This window comes from Condylura cristata, unplaced genomic scaffold (assembly GCF_000260355.1).
Source record: "Condylura cristata isolate star-nosed mole 26May11 unplaced genomic scaffold, ConCri1.0 scaffold00011, whole genome shotgun sequence".
Classification (NCBI taxonomy): domain Eukaryota; kingdom Metazoa; phylum Chordata; class Mammalia; order Eulipotyphla; family Talpidae; genus Condylura; species Condylura cristata.
The window spans coordinates 15,119,011-15,137,953 of NW_004567112.1; the positions used below are offsets into that span (position 1 = coordinate 15,119,011).

The 18,943-nt window shown below is 45.4% G+C and overlaps 1 protein-coding gene across 1 annotated transcript in view; it reads right to left on the bottom strand.

Annotated features, from left to right (window-relative positions):
- SORCS3 (sortilin-related VPS10 domain containing receptor 3) overlaps positions 1–18,943 on the bottom strand; it is a 503,865-nt gene that overhangs the window by 343,297 nt on the left and 141,625 nt on the right. The window contains exon 2 of the mRNA XM_004680459.2: positions 1,386–1,453. Coding sequence (XP_004680516.1) covers positions 1,386–1,453 — 68 coding nt within the window. The remainder of the gene's footprint in view (positions 1–1,385; positions 1,454–18,943) is intronic.

Sequence of the window (18,943 nt, forward strand, 5' to 3'; positions counted from 1 at the left end):
ACACATATGCCATGGAATGCTACCCAGCTATAAAAACAGAAAAAAGTCAGGCCTTCCCTAGTGGTACAGCAGGTTAAAGCACAGCACTAAGAAGCTAAAGCCACCTCAGCATGAGTTCGATCCCCGTCCCAGCGATAATCCACATGGCATGGCAGACCTCTCCTGACCCGCCTGCTGCTCCCCTCAGCAGTGTATTTCGTTGATCTGCCTGTTCTGCTCCCCACTCTGTCTCTGGTGAATCCTCTCACCTCCCCTGCACCTCTGGCCTGTACCCAGTTCTGTATGCATAAATAAATCTTTAAAAAAAAAAAAAAAACAGAAAAAAGTCTTGCCATTTGCTACAATCTGCATGGAATTGGAGAGATGAAACTAAGCAAACTAAGTCAGAAGGACAAAGACAAACATTGGGTGATTTTATTTATATGGAATATAAAGAAAGAAAACTTAAGAATAGACAAGATGAAACCAAAACAACCCCTAGAAATACAACTGCAGAATTGTAGCTCCCAGTTAGGAAGCAGAAGGGTGGGGAGCAAAATGTAGAAGGGCCCCATGGACTGTGGTGGGGGTTAGGGGTGTTCTGGTGGGTGCGGTGTGGCCATATCGGCCTGAAGAGGTGTGAATCTGTACCTGCATCATGCACAGTGCTGTAAGCCAATGTTGCCATGCCAAAAATACAATTTTCAATGTTTTTAATGTATAAATCCTAACAAATGGTTTTAGCAAACTCTTTAAGAAATAAATGCTTTTATTTCTTTTAAAGTAACCCCCCCCAAAAAAAAAAAACATTTAGGCTGAGAAAATGTTTTAATGCATGTTATTAATTTCTCTTTCCACCAGTGCAGTCGTAAACCATACCTTCGAATATTACTTTCTGGAGGAGGGGCCCACAAAGGCCAGGGAACAAGAAAGCTCCCTCCCCTTCCAGCCTAAAGCCCATACACATCCAGTCCCATAAGGACCAGCTTCTCAGACCTACAGCGCATTACAGAGTCAAGGAGTTGGAAAGGTTCCTTGGGCCAAGACCAACACAGAGCCAGCACCCTCCCTCCCTTGCTCCCACTGCAGGCACCCTTACCCACTGTCTCCACCTGTTTCAGACACGCTCGTCTGCTCTCCACCCAGATCTGCGCCAGACCGAGACTCCCAGGAATACAGAAGCCACACAACACCGGGAGCATGTGAGACAGCCCACCAACGAGCAACACAAGCACTTGGGGACACAGTGGGCTTTGGGGGCGGGACATCAACTCCACCGGGACATTAAAGAGGGCTTCCTGGAGGAAGCGCCTTCTGCACCCTGCAGAACAGGCTGCCCAACTGCATCACACCTTCCTCCCCTGGGCCCAGTCAAATTAACTCTGAAGAAAGTCTAATCCACTTACCTCCAGAGTGAACTCTCGGTCACGCTTCCCAAGTTGAAGTCATACAGCTTCGTCAGGATAAGGATAACCTGTGTAGGGGGGAGGGGGAGAGAAAGAGGGCAGAGGAGGGAACAAAAGGGGAGAGAAAGGAAGCTTACTTCAGTGTGTTACAATAGACAGTGCAGCTCAAATTACCCAGAGGAAGGCTTAGTATTTATCCATTGAGTTGAGGGGTATTATAGGATCAAGCAAGTGGAAAAAATTATTAATTTAATGCAGCCCCGTAACTGGTAGCATTTATTTTAATCCTGTCGATCTTTTGCACTTGAAATAAAACATGCCAACAGGAATTAATGGGGTACCGGGCAGTTGTTTCTCCACGTCTGTCTTCCTTCAAGGTCAGGCACAGGCCAGGTGGTCCCGCTGACCAGCAGGTTGCCCAGATCAAAGGCTGAGCTGGCTTTGATCTGGAGGTGGCACTGACCACTGACAGACTGAAGGGGGAGAGGAACTGAGCCTGATCCTGTCTACAGAGGAGTTCAAAGAGATTCAGGTACGCTTCACAGGATCCCGCAGCTGTCAACATGGGAAGGACAGGTGGCCCAGTGCCCACACCCTCTGATGCCACCTTTACGTGGCTTCTGCCCCTGCCCCAGAGGAAGCAGCCCAGTGGATTCCAGGGACTCCGTGGTCACCGCCCTGTCTCCTGCTGAGGAGAGGAGTCCAAGCAGGAAGTTGGCCACGCCAGAGAGCTAACGGCACCTGGAGCTCAGTGCTCTGGAATGGCTGGGGGCTGCTCAGTCTGGTCTCCTGCCCTTCATCTTCCTCCCACGCGGTAGCTGGACAGCAGCTCTTTTCCTCACTTCCCTCATGAACCAGGAGAAGGCGTGAGGTGGCTCAGGCTCAACCCTGTGGTTACCAGGATGCTAAATGCACGCACCTGAATCGATTTTAATCAAAATGCAGGTGCCTAATATACAGCGCCTGCCTGCACCCATGATAATCCAGTTACACATAATTGTGTTTATCTAAATTTAATGCACAACTCATTTCACTTTTCTCAGCTCCTTCCCATTCCACAATTTAACTTCCTCCAGTTCATTTTCACAGCAGCCATTAAACTCTTTCTGAGATAATGAATTTCTGCTACCAAGACGGGGCTTTCCCATTGGAGGTATCCATTTAAGAGTAAAGAAAAAATAATCAGCCATTATAATGAACATTTTTATAGCATTTAACTGACACTAAAACACTCACTTTGAAATTTATTCTCATCTAGCACCCCATGGGGTCAGTCAGTACCATGCCCATTTCTTTTATGTAAACTTAAAAAAAAAAAATAGAGGCAAGGATGTGACCCATTGCAGCGAGAGTCTATGGCAAAGTTGGTTTGAGATGTTTAACTTCTGGGGGAAGTTAAACATTGCTAGAGGACCCCATCTCTCAGATGTCATTCTATGGTAGGATGTGGACTGGACAGCAACCAGCCAAGCCAAGGAAGACATCGCTGAAGTGGCATTTTGTAGGACAGTGGAGTCTACCAAGCTACCTGTCCTATCACCATCACACAAGAGCACAGAGTGCTCACTCCATGCTCGGCAAGAACTGTTCTCCACGGTCACTCAATGGTCCCAGCCACATTTATTAAAGTCAGTGGCTGAAGAAGGCAGGTGAGTTCCCCACCTCCTCCCCTGTCAAAAGCCTAGCAAATGCCCATAACTCCTGTTTGTTGAATCAATATATACACACTACAAACTCCCACCCTTCACTTTATCCTCTTTCCTAGACAAAGTCATGCCCAGTGGTTGCCCTGCAAAAGCAACAGGTGGCTATGTACTGATGAGCCCAGGTTCTGGACTTGCTCACAAGCTTGTTCTGCTAGGAACAGGTCACAGCACCCATCTGGAGCGCAGCAAGGGCAAGTCAGCCCATTTCATTTCCTCCCAAAAAGAAGCCTCCAGGGACATCAAGCAATTGCTAAAATGAGCCAAGTCCTCAAAAAGTGAAGAAAAATACTGCCCATAAGAATGCTAGTTAGTTAATGGAGATCTAACATCTAACCAGATCCGAAAACCCTTCCCAGAGCCAGGTCACTGCCATTCTTCCAGCGCCCTGACCCAGCGCTTCACCACGGTCCTCCTGTCCACCCATCTCGTCTCCTCTAACATGTTTCATGTGTATCTAATCTCCTCTTGGTGTCTGTGTCCTAGAGGATCCAGAGAAATACCCTGTCGTGCCTGCATGAATACTACTTCTGCCTTCAATTGTAGCCAGTTTCAATTGCAACTCTGTACACTCAATTTCCTGATAGAAATTTTTACTGGATTTCTCTAAACTAGGATAAAACCTGCACTCCTTAGCCTGGCATAGCAGGCACTCCTCTGACCACTTCATCCCAGTTCTTACGAAACTGTCCTCTGCTTTAGGAATCCAGCTTTCTCAAGATGCTGCAAAGAAACCAAAGCCACTCACACCTCTGCTTGCTCTTGTGCTGTATCACATCATTGCCTGTGCCCTGTCCATTCCTTTCCACCTGCACGTACTGCCTGTGGTCTAAGCAGCAGTTCAGTGTTCACCTTCTGGAGCCTTTTCCCAGAAATCATCCAAGTGCTCTTTTCTCATGTCCTATGGTGCTTAAAACCAAGCTGCATGATCTGCCACTTGACTGAGCCCAGCCATGACGGCATCTGTATGTCACAGGAGCTGCTTTCTCAATGAGATTCCTAACAGCTCCGGCAGGATTCATGTCCCTGACAGGCTCAGCATGTCAAATGTTCTTAAAAATAATCATTTTGGAGTCAACAAAATAACATTTGACAATGCATCATAATTTTCAGGAGACAATAACATTTATCCAGTCAATTACCCTCATTTTATAGATAGATAAGGATATTAAAGCAGAGAGTGAGGAAGTAATCCAACTTAAAGACCCAATAGAGTGTGACCTTGACCAAGGATCCAGGACACTGTTCCTCCACCCTGTGGCGAACACTGGAGACTGTTGCTGGGTACCCTGACCTGAACCCCAGCAAGTCTGACCCAGTGGGTGCTGGATAGGATCCAGAAATTCTTTTGTGGTGATCAGAGGACCATACTTTGGGACCATCCAACACACTCCAGAGACACCACCTTACCCCTCTGTGAGACCATGCTCAAGAATCACCTCCATTCTTTTAAGTTGAGTTGAGCCTTCCAAACAGAGCAGGCAATAAGAGAAACATAATGGGATGTCTCAACAAAGTCACCCCTGCTCCCCAGAGAAAAGGTCAAATCCTGAGAATTTGGGGTTAGAAGTTCCTTTTCCTATGCAGCTAGCACAGGACTCCAATAGAGTTATGAAAAAATAGCAATGTAACCTGTAGGCTTAAGGTACTCTATGCCAGATAAACAAAGCCAAGGGCAAGAGAAAGCGCACTCACCCCTGGCTTCTCTCATTACTCAGGCCTTCCAAAGGCCACTGGAAAGTAGGGAATTTCCAGGGAAGAAAGCTGAAGGCAGACACAGTAACATTACCTAACAAGCCCAGGCTGGTGGGCAAGAATTCTGAGCAGAAAAAAGAAGTGCCCCATCGCAGGAATCACTGGTGGGTGGCTCTGGGTGCAGGAAGTGTGGAAGGGCTAGTTTGAGATCCATAGCAAAGTCTGACTTGACTCACCTCCAGCAGAAACCTCCAGTGAACAATTAAGTAGAAAGAAGCAAGAAGGGAACAAATAAAAATTTGAATCCCAACTATATGCTAATAAATACTGCACTGGGTGTTCCTCAACCCTCACACAAACCTTTTGAGACGAAGCAGAAGTAGTGTCTCTCCACCAGACATGTTAGGGAACTGAAGTCCAAGGTCTAAGCAAAATGCCCCAAGGCACATAACCAGGGGAGCCAAGGACAGGAACACTGGTTCTTTCCTGTGCCACGCTCTTCCATTCAGCAAATGTCTCTGTGGACTTGTGAGAGACAATGAGCAGGAAGACAGAGGAGAAAAACTCTCCAGAGCTCATCATTCATTCATGAATCCCACAGTCTCCTCTTGGGTGAGCACCTCTTGGGTGAATTAGAAAGGCACCTGCTGAATTCTGTGACTTAGGGAAATCCACAGTTCAAGACCCACAGGGATGATAACTTTTGTTTTCTTTGTGCTTGAAGGGAGACTTAGGAAACACAGATGTACACAGAGAAAAGAAGAAGCAGGCAAATTGTTGGGAGACCGAGGTTGGTCAAATAATCTTTGTCAAATAGCTGGGTATTTTTTTTACCCAACTGGCTACAGACCTGGGGGGATTTTAGACAGCAGGAGAAATGAAAGTTAATTGGAATAATTCATGAGTAAATAACACTTCTCTCTTAATATAAGTACTTTCACACGCACAGCAGTAAGCCCTAGATGCATATGCGTGTATAAATATAGTTATAAGTCATATATATTTGTGTGTGTGTGTGTGTGTGCATAGACACTCTTACCATTTTTAATATATTAGGGTTTTTTGTCTTTGTTGGCTGGCCACCTCCAATGTTCTTGTGCCCAAACATCTAGTATCTTCTGCTGCCCCCAGGCTAACTGTCTGATCTTCTGACACACACAATGCCAACGCTAGTACCTTTATTTTCCATGTCTCCTTCTCTCTTCACTCATTCATTCCTGCTCTATGCCAAGCACAGCCTAAGATTCTTGATAGTAAAATGATCAAAAGGGAAATGGTTCCTGTTCTCATAAATATATAGTTTTCCTTAACCTGGTGTCTTCTCAGATCATCTATGTTTTAACTAAGGAGCCCAAGCCTCTGGCAGATGTGGGAAATGACATTTGGGTGCAAAGGAGCTTGCTACCCAGTTCTCCTGAGGCAGCAGGTTCCCACACTAAGAGGAAGCAGCAGCAGTATCTATTTCACCTGAAAGCCCTTCCCTACCCCACGGGGTTCCAGCCCATTGGACAGAGTTTGCATGGCAGCAGGGAAGGAACTGAGTGCTTGCAACGAGAAGGCTGAACCCAAACCCCAGTCTTGCCGTATGCTATTATCTGATCCTGTGCAACTTATTTATGTTGTTTCAGGATCTGCTCCAATTTCCTAAAATGGTCTTAAAGATACATTTTCCCGCTGCCAACCTCACGGGATTGTTGAGTCTAATCAAATAAGGGAAACTGACCTGCTTATGAGCTGTACTATGCAAAAATGACTTATTAGCATGGCAATTACTCTTCCGAAGACAATAACCCTTATCTGGGAAGGCAGGGGGAAGGGTGGTGAGAGTGAGTCCAGCTCTAGAGCGCTAAGCTCTTCTAACAACTGCCCATCCATTCTGGACCCCAATTGCCATGTAAAAGGCTGCAAATGAGACCCCGTGTGTTCACCTGGCTCCTCCACTCAGCTTGGCAAGGAAGGGAGGAAGCCCCAGGGATCCTCCTGTCCTCTGAAAGGATAATGCATAATCTACAAATCCATAAATCACTAGGACGCTCTTGCCCATAAGCACATTCAGTGAAGTGAAGACCTTTAATGCCTGTAAAATTTTACTCTGAAGGAAAATTACTTTAGTTCATTAAACCTTCCAGAAACCCTGGTGTCTTTAAGTCCATGAGGTTCCCCGCATATCCTAATCAAGCCTTAACTCACCTCTCACCATCTTGTTTCCCTACCAGGTTGTTCTTTGTTTCCGGCAACTAGGATGGTGGAACAATGGTTTTTAGCAGAAGTGGCCAATGATGGAGTGGTCAATGATGGAGTGGTCAATGATGGAGTGGTCAGTGATGGAGTGGTCAATGATGATAACTTCACAAGGATGCAAAAACATATCCTTCTCCCGAGAACTACCAACAGGAGTGTGTTTTGGGGGCCTCCCTGATGGTGCAAAGGGTTAAAGCACAGCACTATCAAGCTATCCACAGTCACTAGAGCATGAGTTCAATCCCTGGAAAGGGAGCTGACCCACATGGCACAGCAGACCTCCCCTGTCCTGCCTGCTACTCCCCTCAGCAGTGTATTTCCATGGGTCTTCCCACTCTACTCCCCACTCTGTCTCTAGTGAATCCTCTCACACACGCTCCTTGGCCTGTCCCCCAGTTATTATATACATAAATACATAAATCTTTTTAAAAAAAAAAAAAGAGTGCGGCCCTCCCAGGTGGCGCAGCTGGTTAAAGCACAGCACAAAGAAGCTTAAGCCACTTCCGCATGAGTTAGATCCCCATCTGCCCCGGAGGTGACCACATGGCGTGGCAGACCTCTTCTGACCCTCCCGCTGCTCCCTTCAGCAGTGTACTTCGTCGATCTGTCTGTTCTGCTCCCCACTCTGTCTCTGGTGAAGCCTCTCACCCTCCGCATCTCTGGCCTGTACCCCAGTTCTGTACAAATAAATAAATCTTAAAAAAAAAAAAGAGTGCATTTTTCAGTCTCTACAGTCTGAATCCTAGCATTCTCCTCGCAACTGGAGGGGGCATTCCCCCAGGGAATAGAATTTTAACATTTGTGATCCACAGCCTAGTTTATTCCCAGTATGTGGCCATCAACTAGGCATGCAGAACTTAGCTAAGGGTGTACAAATTCAGAATAATACAAACAGTGCTCCCTTGCTCTAGAGTGTAGTTGAGAAGACAAGAGTATGAACAATATAAACTGTCAGAATATGACACATGAGGTTTTGTGAAACTGTTACCCTCTTTGTATTTTTTTAAAGATTTATTTATGTATGCATACAGAACTGGGGGACAGGCCAGAAGTGCAGGGGCGGTGAGAGGATTCACCAGAGACAGAGTGGGGAGCAGAACGGGGAACTGAAGAAGTACACTGCTGAGGAGAGCAGCGGGCGGGTCAGAAGAGGTCTGCCACACCATGTGGGTCACCTCTGAGGCTGGGGATCGAACTCATGCTGCAGTGGCTTTAGCTTCTTAGTGCTGTGCTTTAACCTGCTGTGCCACCAGGGAGGGCCCATACCTCTTTGTATTTTTAAGGTTATAGCATCAACTTTGTGGCTCAAGTTAGAACCTCAGCATAACCCTTGACTCCTTCCTTGGCCCACACTAGCAAGACAAGCCCCAAGTCAACATACACACCACAAGACTGGTGTGTATATTGTCATTTCCCAGTTGCCAAGCTACCAACATCAGAAACCAGTGCTGACTCAATATGGTACCCAGTGACAGGATGATTACTTTATGGAGCACTTCCCCTCCCCATTACATAGAGGGAACAATTTCTTCTCATTGATATTGCTTTTTCCCTCTGCAGTGATTATGCTAGAATCAAAGTCTTTCCATTTCAGATTGCCTTAGACAGTGACACAGTGTCCCATACAACATTACTTCTAACAAAGGAACTCATTTCACAGCAAAAGTAGTTCAGTAATGGGCAGGTCCATGGAATTCTCTAGTCTTACCCCAAACTTCATCACCCAGAAGCCACTGTCCTGATACAATGGTGAATGGAATTTCAAAGACTCAATGACAGTACTTGCTAGAAGCCAACACACTGTCCTCAGACACAAAGGCCTGAGAATCAAGGGCCAAAAAGTAATAGCAGTTCTCTCATTAGAACACCCCACAACCTATCACAGAGTAATTCCTTCATTTCCCCACATCCTTTTGCCCTGTTGGTAGAAAATCTTGGTTCCTAAGAAGGGAATTGTCACCAGGGAGACAAAACTCTGTTCCACTGCCCTGGAAGCTAAAACTACTATTTTGAGTTCCTCAAACTACCACTGAACTAACAGGTAAAAACAAGCTGCTTTTGGAAGTGGGTGCCCATCATAGCTGAAGGGGTGGATCATGCTGTCTATTTTCTCTTGGTCCACATTTGTATCTATATATGGGAGTAGCCAGGAACCTGAGGATTATATGCTAAGAATTTCCTGTTGGCTGGTTATTGGGTGGCGGTGGGGGAAATGGGAGAGGGGAGAGCTCCTCTCCCCACACTTCTACTTTCTGGTGACTACACAACAGCTACAACAGAGCAGGGGGTCTCTGCAGCGGAAGTGATGGACCCTGACAGCAGGAAGTACACGTTCCCAGGTTCCTGCTCAAATAGCTCTGCACTGACAGCAGATACTGGATGGGAAGGACATTTGTTTTTTCTCCTCCTGTGCATGGCTGTAATGGTTTTTACACTTAGCAATCTTTAGGCGACCTCTTTATTGCTCCCCCAGGGCTTTCAGAACTCTGTAACCCATTCCCACATTCAATGTCTTCTCTTAGAGATACACAGAATCAAAGTCCATCCCTAACATGAAATGATTTATAAAATCAGTGGAAACCCAGCACCATGTGTGTCCTGGACACCAAATTAAAAAAAAAAAAAAAGGAATAGAGTGATAAGCTGTGTGGCTGTGTGAAATACCTCTGACTGATCATGTACAGGGAAGATTGAGAATAGATCACTGGGTTTAGGTACTAGAGACTCAACATAAATAGTTTACTTAGCTCCTGATCTTCACCCCTCTTCCTTTTTTACACTTAAAATGACCTCTCTAAGCATAGACTGAATCCTGGTAACTTTTAGGATGAAATCCAAATTCCACAGCAAAACATGAAAGACCTTTCTCAATTTGGCACAATCAACATTTTTAATGATTTTCTAGAGTCACCTTCCAAAGACAACATCCATATTCTAGCCACTCTGGAATATCAATTCTCCCAGTTCCACTTCCCACACTTTTGCAAAAACTCCTCTCCCCTCTCAGAAAGTCCTTCTCCCACTTTCTACTTGATGACCTCCGTGTTTTTCAAGAGCCAGCTGAAAAGTCAACATTCCGCTATCTCCCCTGTCCTCCAAGACAGAACCGATACCCATTAAGCCACGCTCTCCTAGCTGCTGTACAAACTCTCCAATACGCTACTCACCAGATTATTATTACAGTTCCTGTATGGATCTTCACGGTGGGGGGGGGGGTGTTCCTTCAGGACAGCACCTTATTTTTCTCATTATTATGCTGCACAAGTATAATTGAGCTCTTCCTTGACATGGTGCCTATCACAGAACTGAAAAACTGAAAGTGTCACCACAGGTGTTTAAAAGAGGAGCAGATGCATCTGGGCTGGAGTCATCACGATGTCCTCACAAGGGTGAGATCATAAGAGATGGGGAGGAATGGAAATGCAGTGTTGTGAGATCATAGAAATACAGAGACTGATCTCTGCCCTCAGTTCCTGGCACAGAATGCCTAAAAAGCCTTGTAAATTCCTAAGTGATAAGAGCACTCACAGTGGCTTTTGTTCTAATGAGGTAACTTGAGTGAACTTTACAATGCTCCTAGGTGGGGGCTGGTCATCAGACAGATCCAGTTGAGATTAGAAGTTTGGAATCTTCAGCCCCATCCCCATGGTCCAGAAAGGGAAGAGGAGCTGGAAATGGAGTTAACAACTAATGAACAAGGCCCACAGAAGGAAGTCTCCATAAAATCCCACAGGATAGTTTCAAAGAGCTTCCAGGCTGATGAACACACCTGTACACCAGGAGGGCGATGCACCCAGACCCTCTGAGGCTAGAAGCACCTGTGCTCGGGACGCTCCCAAACCTCACCCTGTGTATTTCTTCACCTTTTTCTCCTATCATCTCCTTTGTAAAATGAAGTGCTTCCGTGAGTTTTCTGAACCACACTAGGGACTAATCAAATCCAATGGGGGGAAAAGACGTTGAGAATCTCAGTTTGTAGCCAAGCCAGAGAGAAGTGGTGGGTAACCTGCTACTTAAAGGACATTTAAAGGGGAATTGGCAGTTTCTTGGGACTGAGCCCTTAACCTGTGGGGCATGATACTATTTCCACTTAGATAGCTTCCAAATTGAGTTAAACTGTAGGATGCCCAGCTGGTGTCACAGTGGATTGCTTGGTGTTGGGAAACTGCTTCCTAGCTTGTGATCAAAAGGTCAGAATTGCTGAGAGCATGTTAGCAATGTGAGAGCAAAGGAGAGACAGGAGGAAGTTGTGGCTTTTTTTTCCTGCCAATCTTTTTTCTTTCTATCATATTTTGTAAAGTTCTTCAAAAGTATCTTTTTCTTAGGTAAACTAGTCTACCAAGTCTTTCCAGCTCGAAAGAGTTGTATTCACTAGAGACTTCTAGAGAGGGAAAGTTCTATACCTGTACCAGATGACATGTGCATTAAATAAGACACTAGCTCAATTTTACAAACACATGACTGGATGCAATAGATTAGTTTAGACAATAGGAAAAAAATGTGGAAAGGGCAGACATGGAAACACTAAATATTTATTGAGTACCTACTAAGTGTCAAGCACCATGTCTGGTGATCTGTGTATGCTACACAGAAAAGTGAGCAGAATAAGATGAAAGGTTGAGATCATCATTTGTTTCACCAGACGAGAAAATCATCCAGGTCATGCATTTCAAGAGGGAGAAGTCAGTACCCCATCCATATTTGTCCACTCCTACAACACCCAAGAAAAGAAGGAAAAGATAAAGGGAAAGGAAAGAGAAATAAGCATTTATCCCCCCTGTATGAAAGTGAAGCCAGGTTAAGAAAGCACTTTACAGAATTTGGTAGCTGAATAAGGCAAGTGCCATAGCAGGGAAATAGAATTGCAATGTTATTGAAACAAGAAGCTTATAAAAAATGATTGTTGAATAGTAAAGGGGGGTTATTCTAGTTTTGTGTAACAAGTCATTAAAAATGAATTAAAAACCCATTTACTCTCATTCCCTAAGGGACTTTAAAAATGAAAGACACAGACATCTTCTGGAAATGATGTGGGTAGCATGCTGCCCAGCAACAGAGGTGGGGCCAAACCCCAGAATTCTCACCAATATCTGTACCTCAAAATGACAGCTCACAAGAATCAGGGTGAGTTGCCAACAAAGGTGTATGTCTAACTGGGAACCTAAGCTCATACCTTCCTGCGTAGCCACCCTTGGCGTCTACCACCACCACACCATCCTGAGGAAGTGGCCAAGGGCAGAAGAGATGTGGACAGACGAAAGGTGAAAGAGTGGCGCTGAAGTTGCTGCGTGATGCTTTCAGAGATAACCATGAATGAACACAAAATATAACCAGCTTATTTCCTTGGAAAAAGAGCAAAATCTCTAAGCCAGACAGTCTTGAAAGGAAACCCACATTCTGCCACTCAGTTTGTGTGACCTTAGGCCAGGCACTTACCCTACAGAACTCCAGTGTCCTCATGTAAAAAATGAAGGGAATATAGTCCCCTCCATGGGATAGTTGTGAGGAGTGGATGAAAACTACCTTCTGCAAGTGCACAATACGCCCTCGGCATATATGAGGAATCTACCTTCCTGTCCCTGAGAAAACCAGATCATTATTTGCCACTGAGTAGGGAAATGCCATGTCCCTGAGAGGGAGCGTGTCACTTCTTTAGTGATGACAACTTGAAACTCACAAAAAAGAACAACCTCTCACTGATGTACAGATGAAAGCCCCAGGGCTCCCCAAGAGCTGGCACCAGCTTTGAGCAGACATGCATTGACAGTCTCAGCAGTGGGAAGATCAAAGGTCAAGCAAGCCCATTTCACCTGGCGTGTGACCCTACCCATTAGTCTCTTTCCACCTCAGGGTCCATCTCTGCTGACTCTGCCTGCAAGCACATGCATTACCTTTGCTTCAGCCACTCCTATCAGGACATCATTCCCTCTTGGGCCTCAGCTGCCGAAAGAGCTCTCTAAACCATGTGGCAGCTGATCCCAGTGGATTTTCTGGATTACCCAGACTGGAAGCAGCTACCATCCCAAAGTGCCTCACATGAAACCAAGAGCTAGGACTTGACTGCATTGTAAGATACCTTAAGCAAGAGGACTTCAATTTTATTATAACTATCTTCAGCACCTGGGACAGTTCCTAGCACATTCCCAGAGACTCTGTAAACATTTATTGTAATAGTTTGCCTACTCAATCCTACAAATTACATTCTCTCATAAGCAACACATCATGGAAAATAGGGTGAGGGATGAGGGAGTGAGATAGAAATTTCCTGATCCAGACACTTTAGTGCAAAAAAATAAACACATTTACTACCTACAGTGAAATTGGTATGACTTACACCAGGTTGATGACATTGTGCATATTATCTCTTGTGAGCCCCACAATAATCCTGCAGGATTTACACAGGATATAAACAAGTGATTTCCTTCCTAACTTAGATGAAGTAGAGGATCACCCTCCACAAAAATACTCACAAGAGGTGAAACTTGAGCTGGCTCATTTCACTAGATAAAAGGCCCAAAGGGCTTATCAGGCTAACGAAGCAGCATAAGAAAACACATGTCATGTTCTGGGACCAGGGGGTGGTCTTCTGAGGCCAAGTGCATAAAGAAGGACATAGAGACCCATACCGGGGCAGATAATGACAGGATTAAATATCAGATGTGTATGTTACCTATGAATGCTGTAACAGATTGCCATCGATGTCAGGTCTTAAAACAACACATATGGGGCCCTCCCCGGTGGCGCAACAGGTTAGGATGCAGCACTGCAAGGTAGCTACAACTGCTTCAGTGCGAGTTCAACCCCAGCCCCAGAGGCGATCCACATAGCACGGCAGACCTCTGCTACTCTGCCCCTGATCCCCTCAGCAGTGTCCTTCATCGATCTGCCTGTCTGCTCCCCACTCTATCTCTAGTGAGTCCTCTCACCGTCCCAGCTCCTCTGGCCTTCAGCCCAGTTCTGTATGCATAAATAAATAAATCTTTAAAAAGACACAAATGTATTATCTTACAGTATTAAAGATCAACATTCCAAAATGGGTTTTAATGGCTAAAATCAAGGTGTTAGCAGGACTATATTCCACAATCCTTCATAAGGCTGTAGGGCAGAATCTGTTTTTCACCTTTTCCATCTTCTACCATTCTATGAATGTTACAGCATTCATAGGAAACATACACACGTCTTACCTCACACACCGTTCCAGCTCTCAAAGCCAGCAAAAGCTAAAGGACATTTTACATGGCATTACTGTGACTTGATTCTTCCGCCACCCTATATATTCCCTATTGAAGAGCCTTATGATAACATTGGGCAGGCCAGATAACCCATATATTCACAGGTTAGGACATGGCCATCTTTGAGAGGCCACTGTTCTGCCCACCACCCTAAGTACAGGGTTTCAACATTATTTAATATAGAGCATGGAGGTGTATAATGTGCTGGAGCAGGTGAATGACCTCCTGGTATCTGCATCTGGAACAAAACCTTCTAGAGTATAAAGAGCAGGTCAATGGGGATAAGGAGCAGTAGCCCACTGAGAAGGATATTGCAAAAGTCCAAGCATAGAGATAAGAGATCGGAACTGAGGCAATGACCATAGGAAAGGAATGAAAGAAAGGTAGGAGAAACCCTATGAAAGTTGTTGCTAAAAATTCAAATGGGACATAATAGAAAAGGAAAGAGTCAAAAATGCCTCCTAGGTTTCCAGGAAGTTAGGATGTACCGTTGGAACGCAAAGGCCTGGACTGGACACACAGCCCAATACTTGCAGGGGGCCCATCTCACAGGTTCCTATCGCCTGACCCACATTTCATGCCTCAGGTTGGTTGACTGTGTTTCCAGGTCATTTTCATGAACCTCTCTGCATTGTCCCTTTCTTGGAAACCCGATCATGGTCAAGGTCTTCCCTCTGTTCCATCTGTTTTTATTAGTTTGTTTAAGGCACTGATGGGCATATTCTCTACTACTAACTGCAGAGTTGAACTTCTCACAAGTTCTGGATTAACATTTCTTGGCCTCCCTGTGTCTAGTCACCCCCTGAATCCTTTCACAAAAATGCTTGCTTACATCGCACTGTGGTTTGCCTGCACTTCCATATTCTTCCTGAACTAGCTTGGTTCTGGTTCTTGACCCAGAACCACAAAGAACTGGATCACAGCAGCAACATCCACAGCATCTAGTGGATGAAGGGAAAGGGCTGCCCCTTCATATGCTGGGAAGTGGAAAGGGGTTGTAGATGTTAATCTGCTCAAGTTCTTGAACAAGCACTTAGTCAAAACCCGAGCGGTCTGAGCCATATATCACAGTAAAGGACCATCCATTCAAGCAAGAGAATGCCCATAAATCCCTGACATTGCAAGTAGAAAATATTTAATGTGGAATCAGGCTCATGCCAGAGCTAGAGAGGAATTACTCCCCTCCAGTCTTTTGCAGTGATCAGCTTTCCTCTAGCAGCCAAACTAATATTCCCACTAGAAAGTTATCTGGATTCCCTAAAACAACATAAGCCTGGACTTTGTCGCCATATAACTCCTTGGAAAGGAGGGGAACCTCCAGCGGCTGACGGTGGATGATTTAAGAGCTCTCTCTTGTGTAGTCCAGGACATAATAACAAAGAACACATAATTTATTTGTATTGATTCTCCAGCACACATTTGATCATATCTCCTTGTCCTTCCTTTTGCTAAGAATCCATGGCCACAGCACTGGGATATTTATCTTTTGCAAAATATCTCAGTGAAAAATAAGTTCCTCACATATCTTCGCGACAGTCAGAGTCCAGGTCAGGGAGACTTGCCAAGAGAAAGTGGACAGGGAGCTGGCAGTCCTTCCTCATGTGGACTCCGGTCTACACGATCACCCTCCAGGACATGAATCAAGTGTGCTTGGGAATTAAAGTATCCATTCTGGGCCAAGAACTGGCAGCTACAGAAACAGAAATCAAGCACAAATCAGACTTCTGCTCTAGAGGAATAAGGAGCAACAGGAGCTGGTTGGATTCCAGGACAAAGATTCCAGGATGAAAAACAAGTTTAGGGCTCATGCTAGATCAAGAAGGCATTAAGATACACAGATGTTCATTCAAGGTTATTTATTGCAGTCAAACCATCTTTCACTGAGTAGCTAATATGTGCCTGGAACTGCTCCAGAAGCTGGGATAAGCCAGACATAGTCTCTTCTCTCCAGAGGCTCCATGTAATGGAGGAAAAATAGGTAGTGAGCACATGTTTTATTTAACGTGATTTCTATACTAACAAAGGTACTTCTGCACGAACTCAAGGATTTTGATGACTTAAAAATTTATGGAGTAGCAGATCTTCCCACTCCAGAATAAAACATAAAACAATGGGGGAAATTTTCAGGGAAATGGCTTTGCATTTTGACAAGCCTGATCAACCTGGGTGGGCACAGGAACATTAAGTCTCACGCTGAATGTGTTGAGAGCAGACACAGGAAGTCATTTGCTTCGAAATGACTGTACCCCTTGGAGTGCCACAGAGATGTGTCAATAACAGGACTCCCTCTTCAGACTATTTAGTTGTCCTCCTCACTAATAAGACTGACCCAGGAGACCCACAAAGGAGCATAAAGGCCCCCTCTGTCACCAACATTGTATGCATATTCCCAGCTCCTTCTCCTGCTTCTGCCAGCCTCCTTTACCTACTCTTCCAGCACCAGCTCATGCCCCACCCTACTGAGGCACCCCTCATTGCCCCAGACCCGACTCATCTCTCCATCTGTGGCCAATTTACTTCCCAGTACATTAAATCCTCACTTTACATCATCAATAGGTTCTTGGAAATTGTGACTTTAAGTGAAACAATGTATAATAAATGCAGGTCCTGGAATAATGTCTTTCTTTTTTTTTAACCTGTGCTGGAATTGATTTTCTTCCTCATCAAAACTGTACAGAAATGATGTTGAGCAAAACAAAGTTATTCAAGGACCTGCTGTATCTTCCTCCTTCCAACCTCCTCACTGTGCTTATCTCACAAATTGACCTTGAATCCATGTCTGTGGAGAGGTGGCGTTTCCGGCCCTCCCTTTGAAAGTAGACAGGTCTTTGTTACTGTCTCTATCAGAGAGTGAGAGGGGAAAGGGATTAAGAGACTTTCGATTCTGGTGCATTCACACGTTGGATGCTCTCTGAGGTCAAATGCCACATGTGAGGTCGCCTAAACCAGCCCACAGCGGGAAAGCCAACATGCTGTGGGCACAGGCTGGCTGAGGATCTAGGAGAGAAGGTGGCCATGTGTGAGCGGTCACCTTGAGAGGACTGCAGCCTCTGCCTCGAGTCGCCCTTGGCTTTGACTCCCACGGCAGAGCCCCCAGAGGCTGCATACATCGCGTGCCCTGCCGAGATCTTCCCCCACCCCAAATCCATAAATACAATACAATGGTTGTGCTTTTGCAACACTAAGTTTTGGAGCATTTGTTTTGCAGAAAAAATAACCTGGAACACTCTTCATGTCAAGCCTCAGTCACTAGGCATGTGGAATGCTTTTTCTTGAAAGAGTTCATGTAGCTAGACCTAATCTCCACAGACAGAAAGAATACAAACTCCTTGAGAGAACAGATTAAGAAACTATCAGACATCATCCCGTGGGTATACTAAATACTGCACAAGGAACCACGGTCCTCAAGGAACCACTCGCGACAGCCCTCTTCTTTTGCAATGTCATCGTCAAAAACAGACCTGCCCTCCACTCTGTGGTCCAAGCCAGCCGTCAGTTGCATCCCTCCCTGCATCGCCTGCAGACTGCCCTGTTCTTCTGCCCCTCATGTACACACCTGGCCCTGTGCCTCCAACTGCTCCCTCCCAGTCAAATTCTCATCCTTTCTCCTAAGTCCCACTGCATCTACCACAACTGATCCCTGGATTCCAGCACAGCAGCCCCTGTTGACGGGGTGCCAGGTTGCCTTGACATCCAACACCATCACGCAGGCCCCAAAGGTCTCAATGACTCCCAATGGCTGCAGAGTGGAATATAAAGTGGCTGGCGAGGCCTCGCCGAGGCCTCTACCCTCACTGGCCTTTTACTGTCAGTTCTATTATCTGGATGGCTCATCTGAGCCATAGAACACAAACTTGAAGCAGTTTTCAATTCTCATGGAAATGATCTATAGCCTAGGAAAAAGTTTTAGTTCATTCTCTGTCTCTTGACCCCGCCCCCACTCCCTTGCAGAATCGTCTCCTGAGTCTAAAGCTGTGTCTCCAATATCATAGCTACATGGCTATTTACATGTAAACAATGACAATTAAGAAAAATTACTAGTTCTGTTCCTTAGCCACACTGGCTACATTCTGAGCACTCCACAGTCACTCGTAGCTAGTGGGTCACATTTTGGACATAGGAGATTACAGAACATCCCCATTACTGCACAAAGTTCTATTAGAAGGTGCTGGTCTAGAGCTTCCCACCCCTGAGTTGTTGTTCAAGTATAATCTCTCTCACGCACAGTCTGACCTAAACTATGTACTCTAATCTCCCACGACTGGTGTGGTAGAGAACCGGTGTAATGCAGCTCAGATTCATGTCCTCTCCTCCTAGGAACAATGCATTTAAGGAACCAGTTCTTCCTAAGATGCACAATTTGGTTCAGGAAGCCTGGACATGGCATTGATCCTGTCTTCAGCTTGAGGAGCAGGTCTGTTTAACCTCAGCCAATCATTTATCCTACTTTTATAGCACAGTCATTGGTTCAAGGACAAAGACGTTAACTAAAAGGAGCTCACCCAAGATGAGTCTTTTGCATTCTCTTTTGCTTTTGGGGGGGAGAGGGGCCAGAGCCTGAAATTACAGAAGAAAAACATAATGGAATCTCAGGATGCATCCAATACTATGTAAGACAGAGTAGAAATATAAAGGAACCCATGTCCTTTGGGGATGTCATTTGAGCTGCTGGATCAAGCCTAACCTG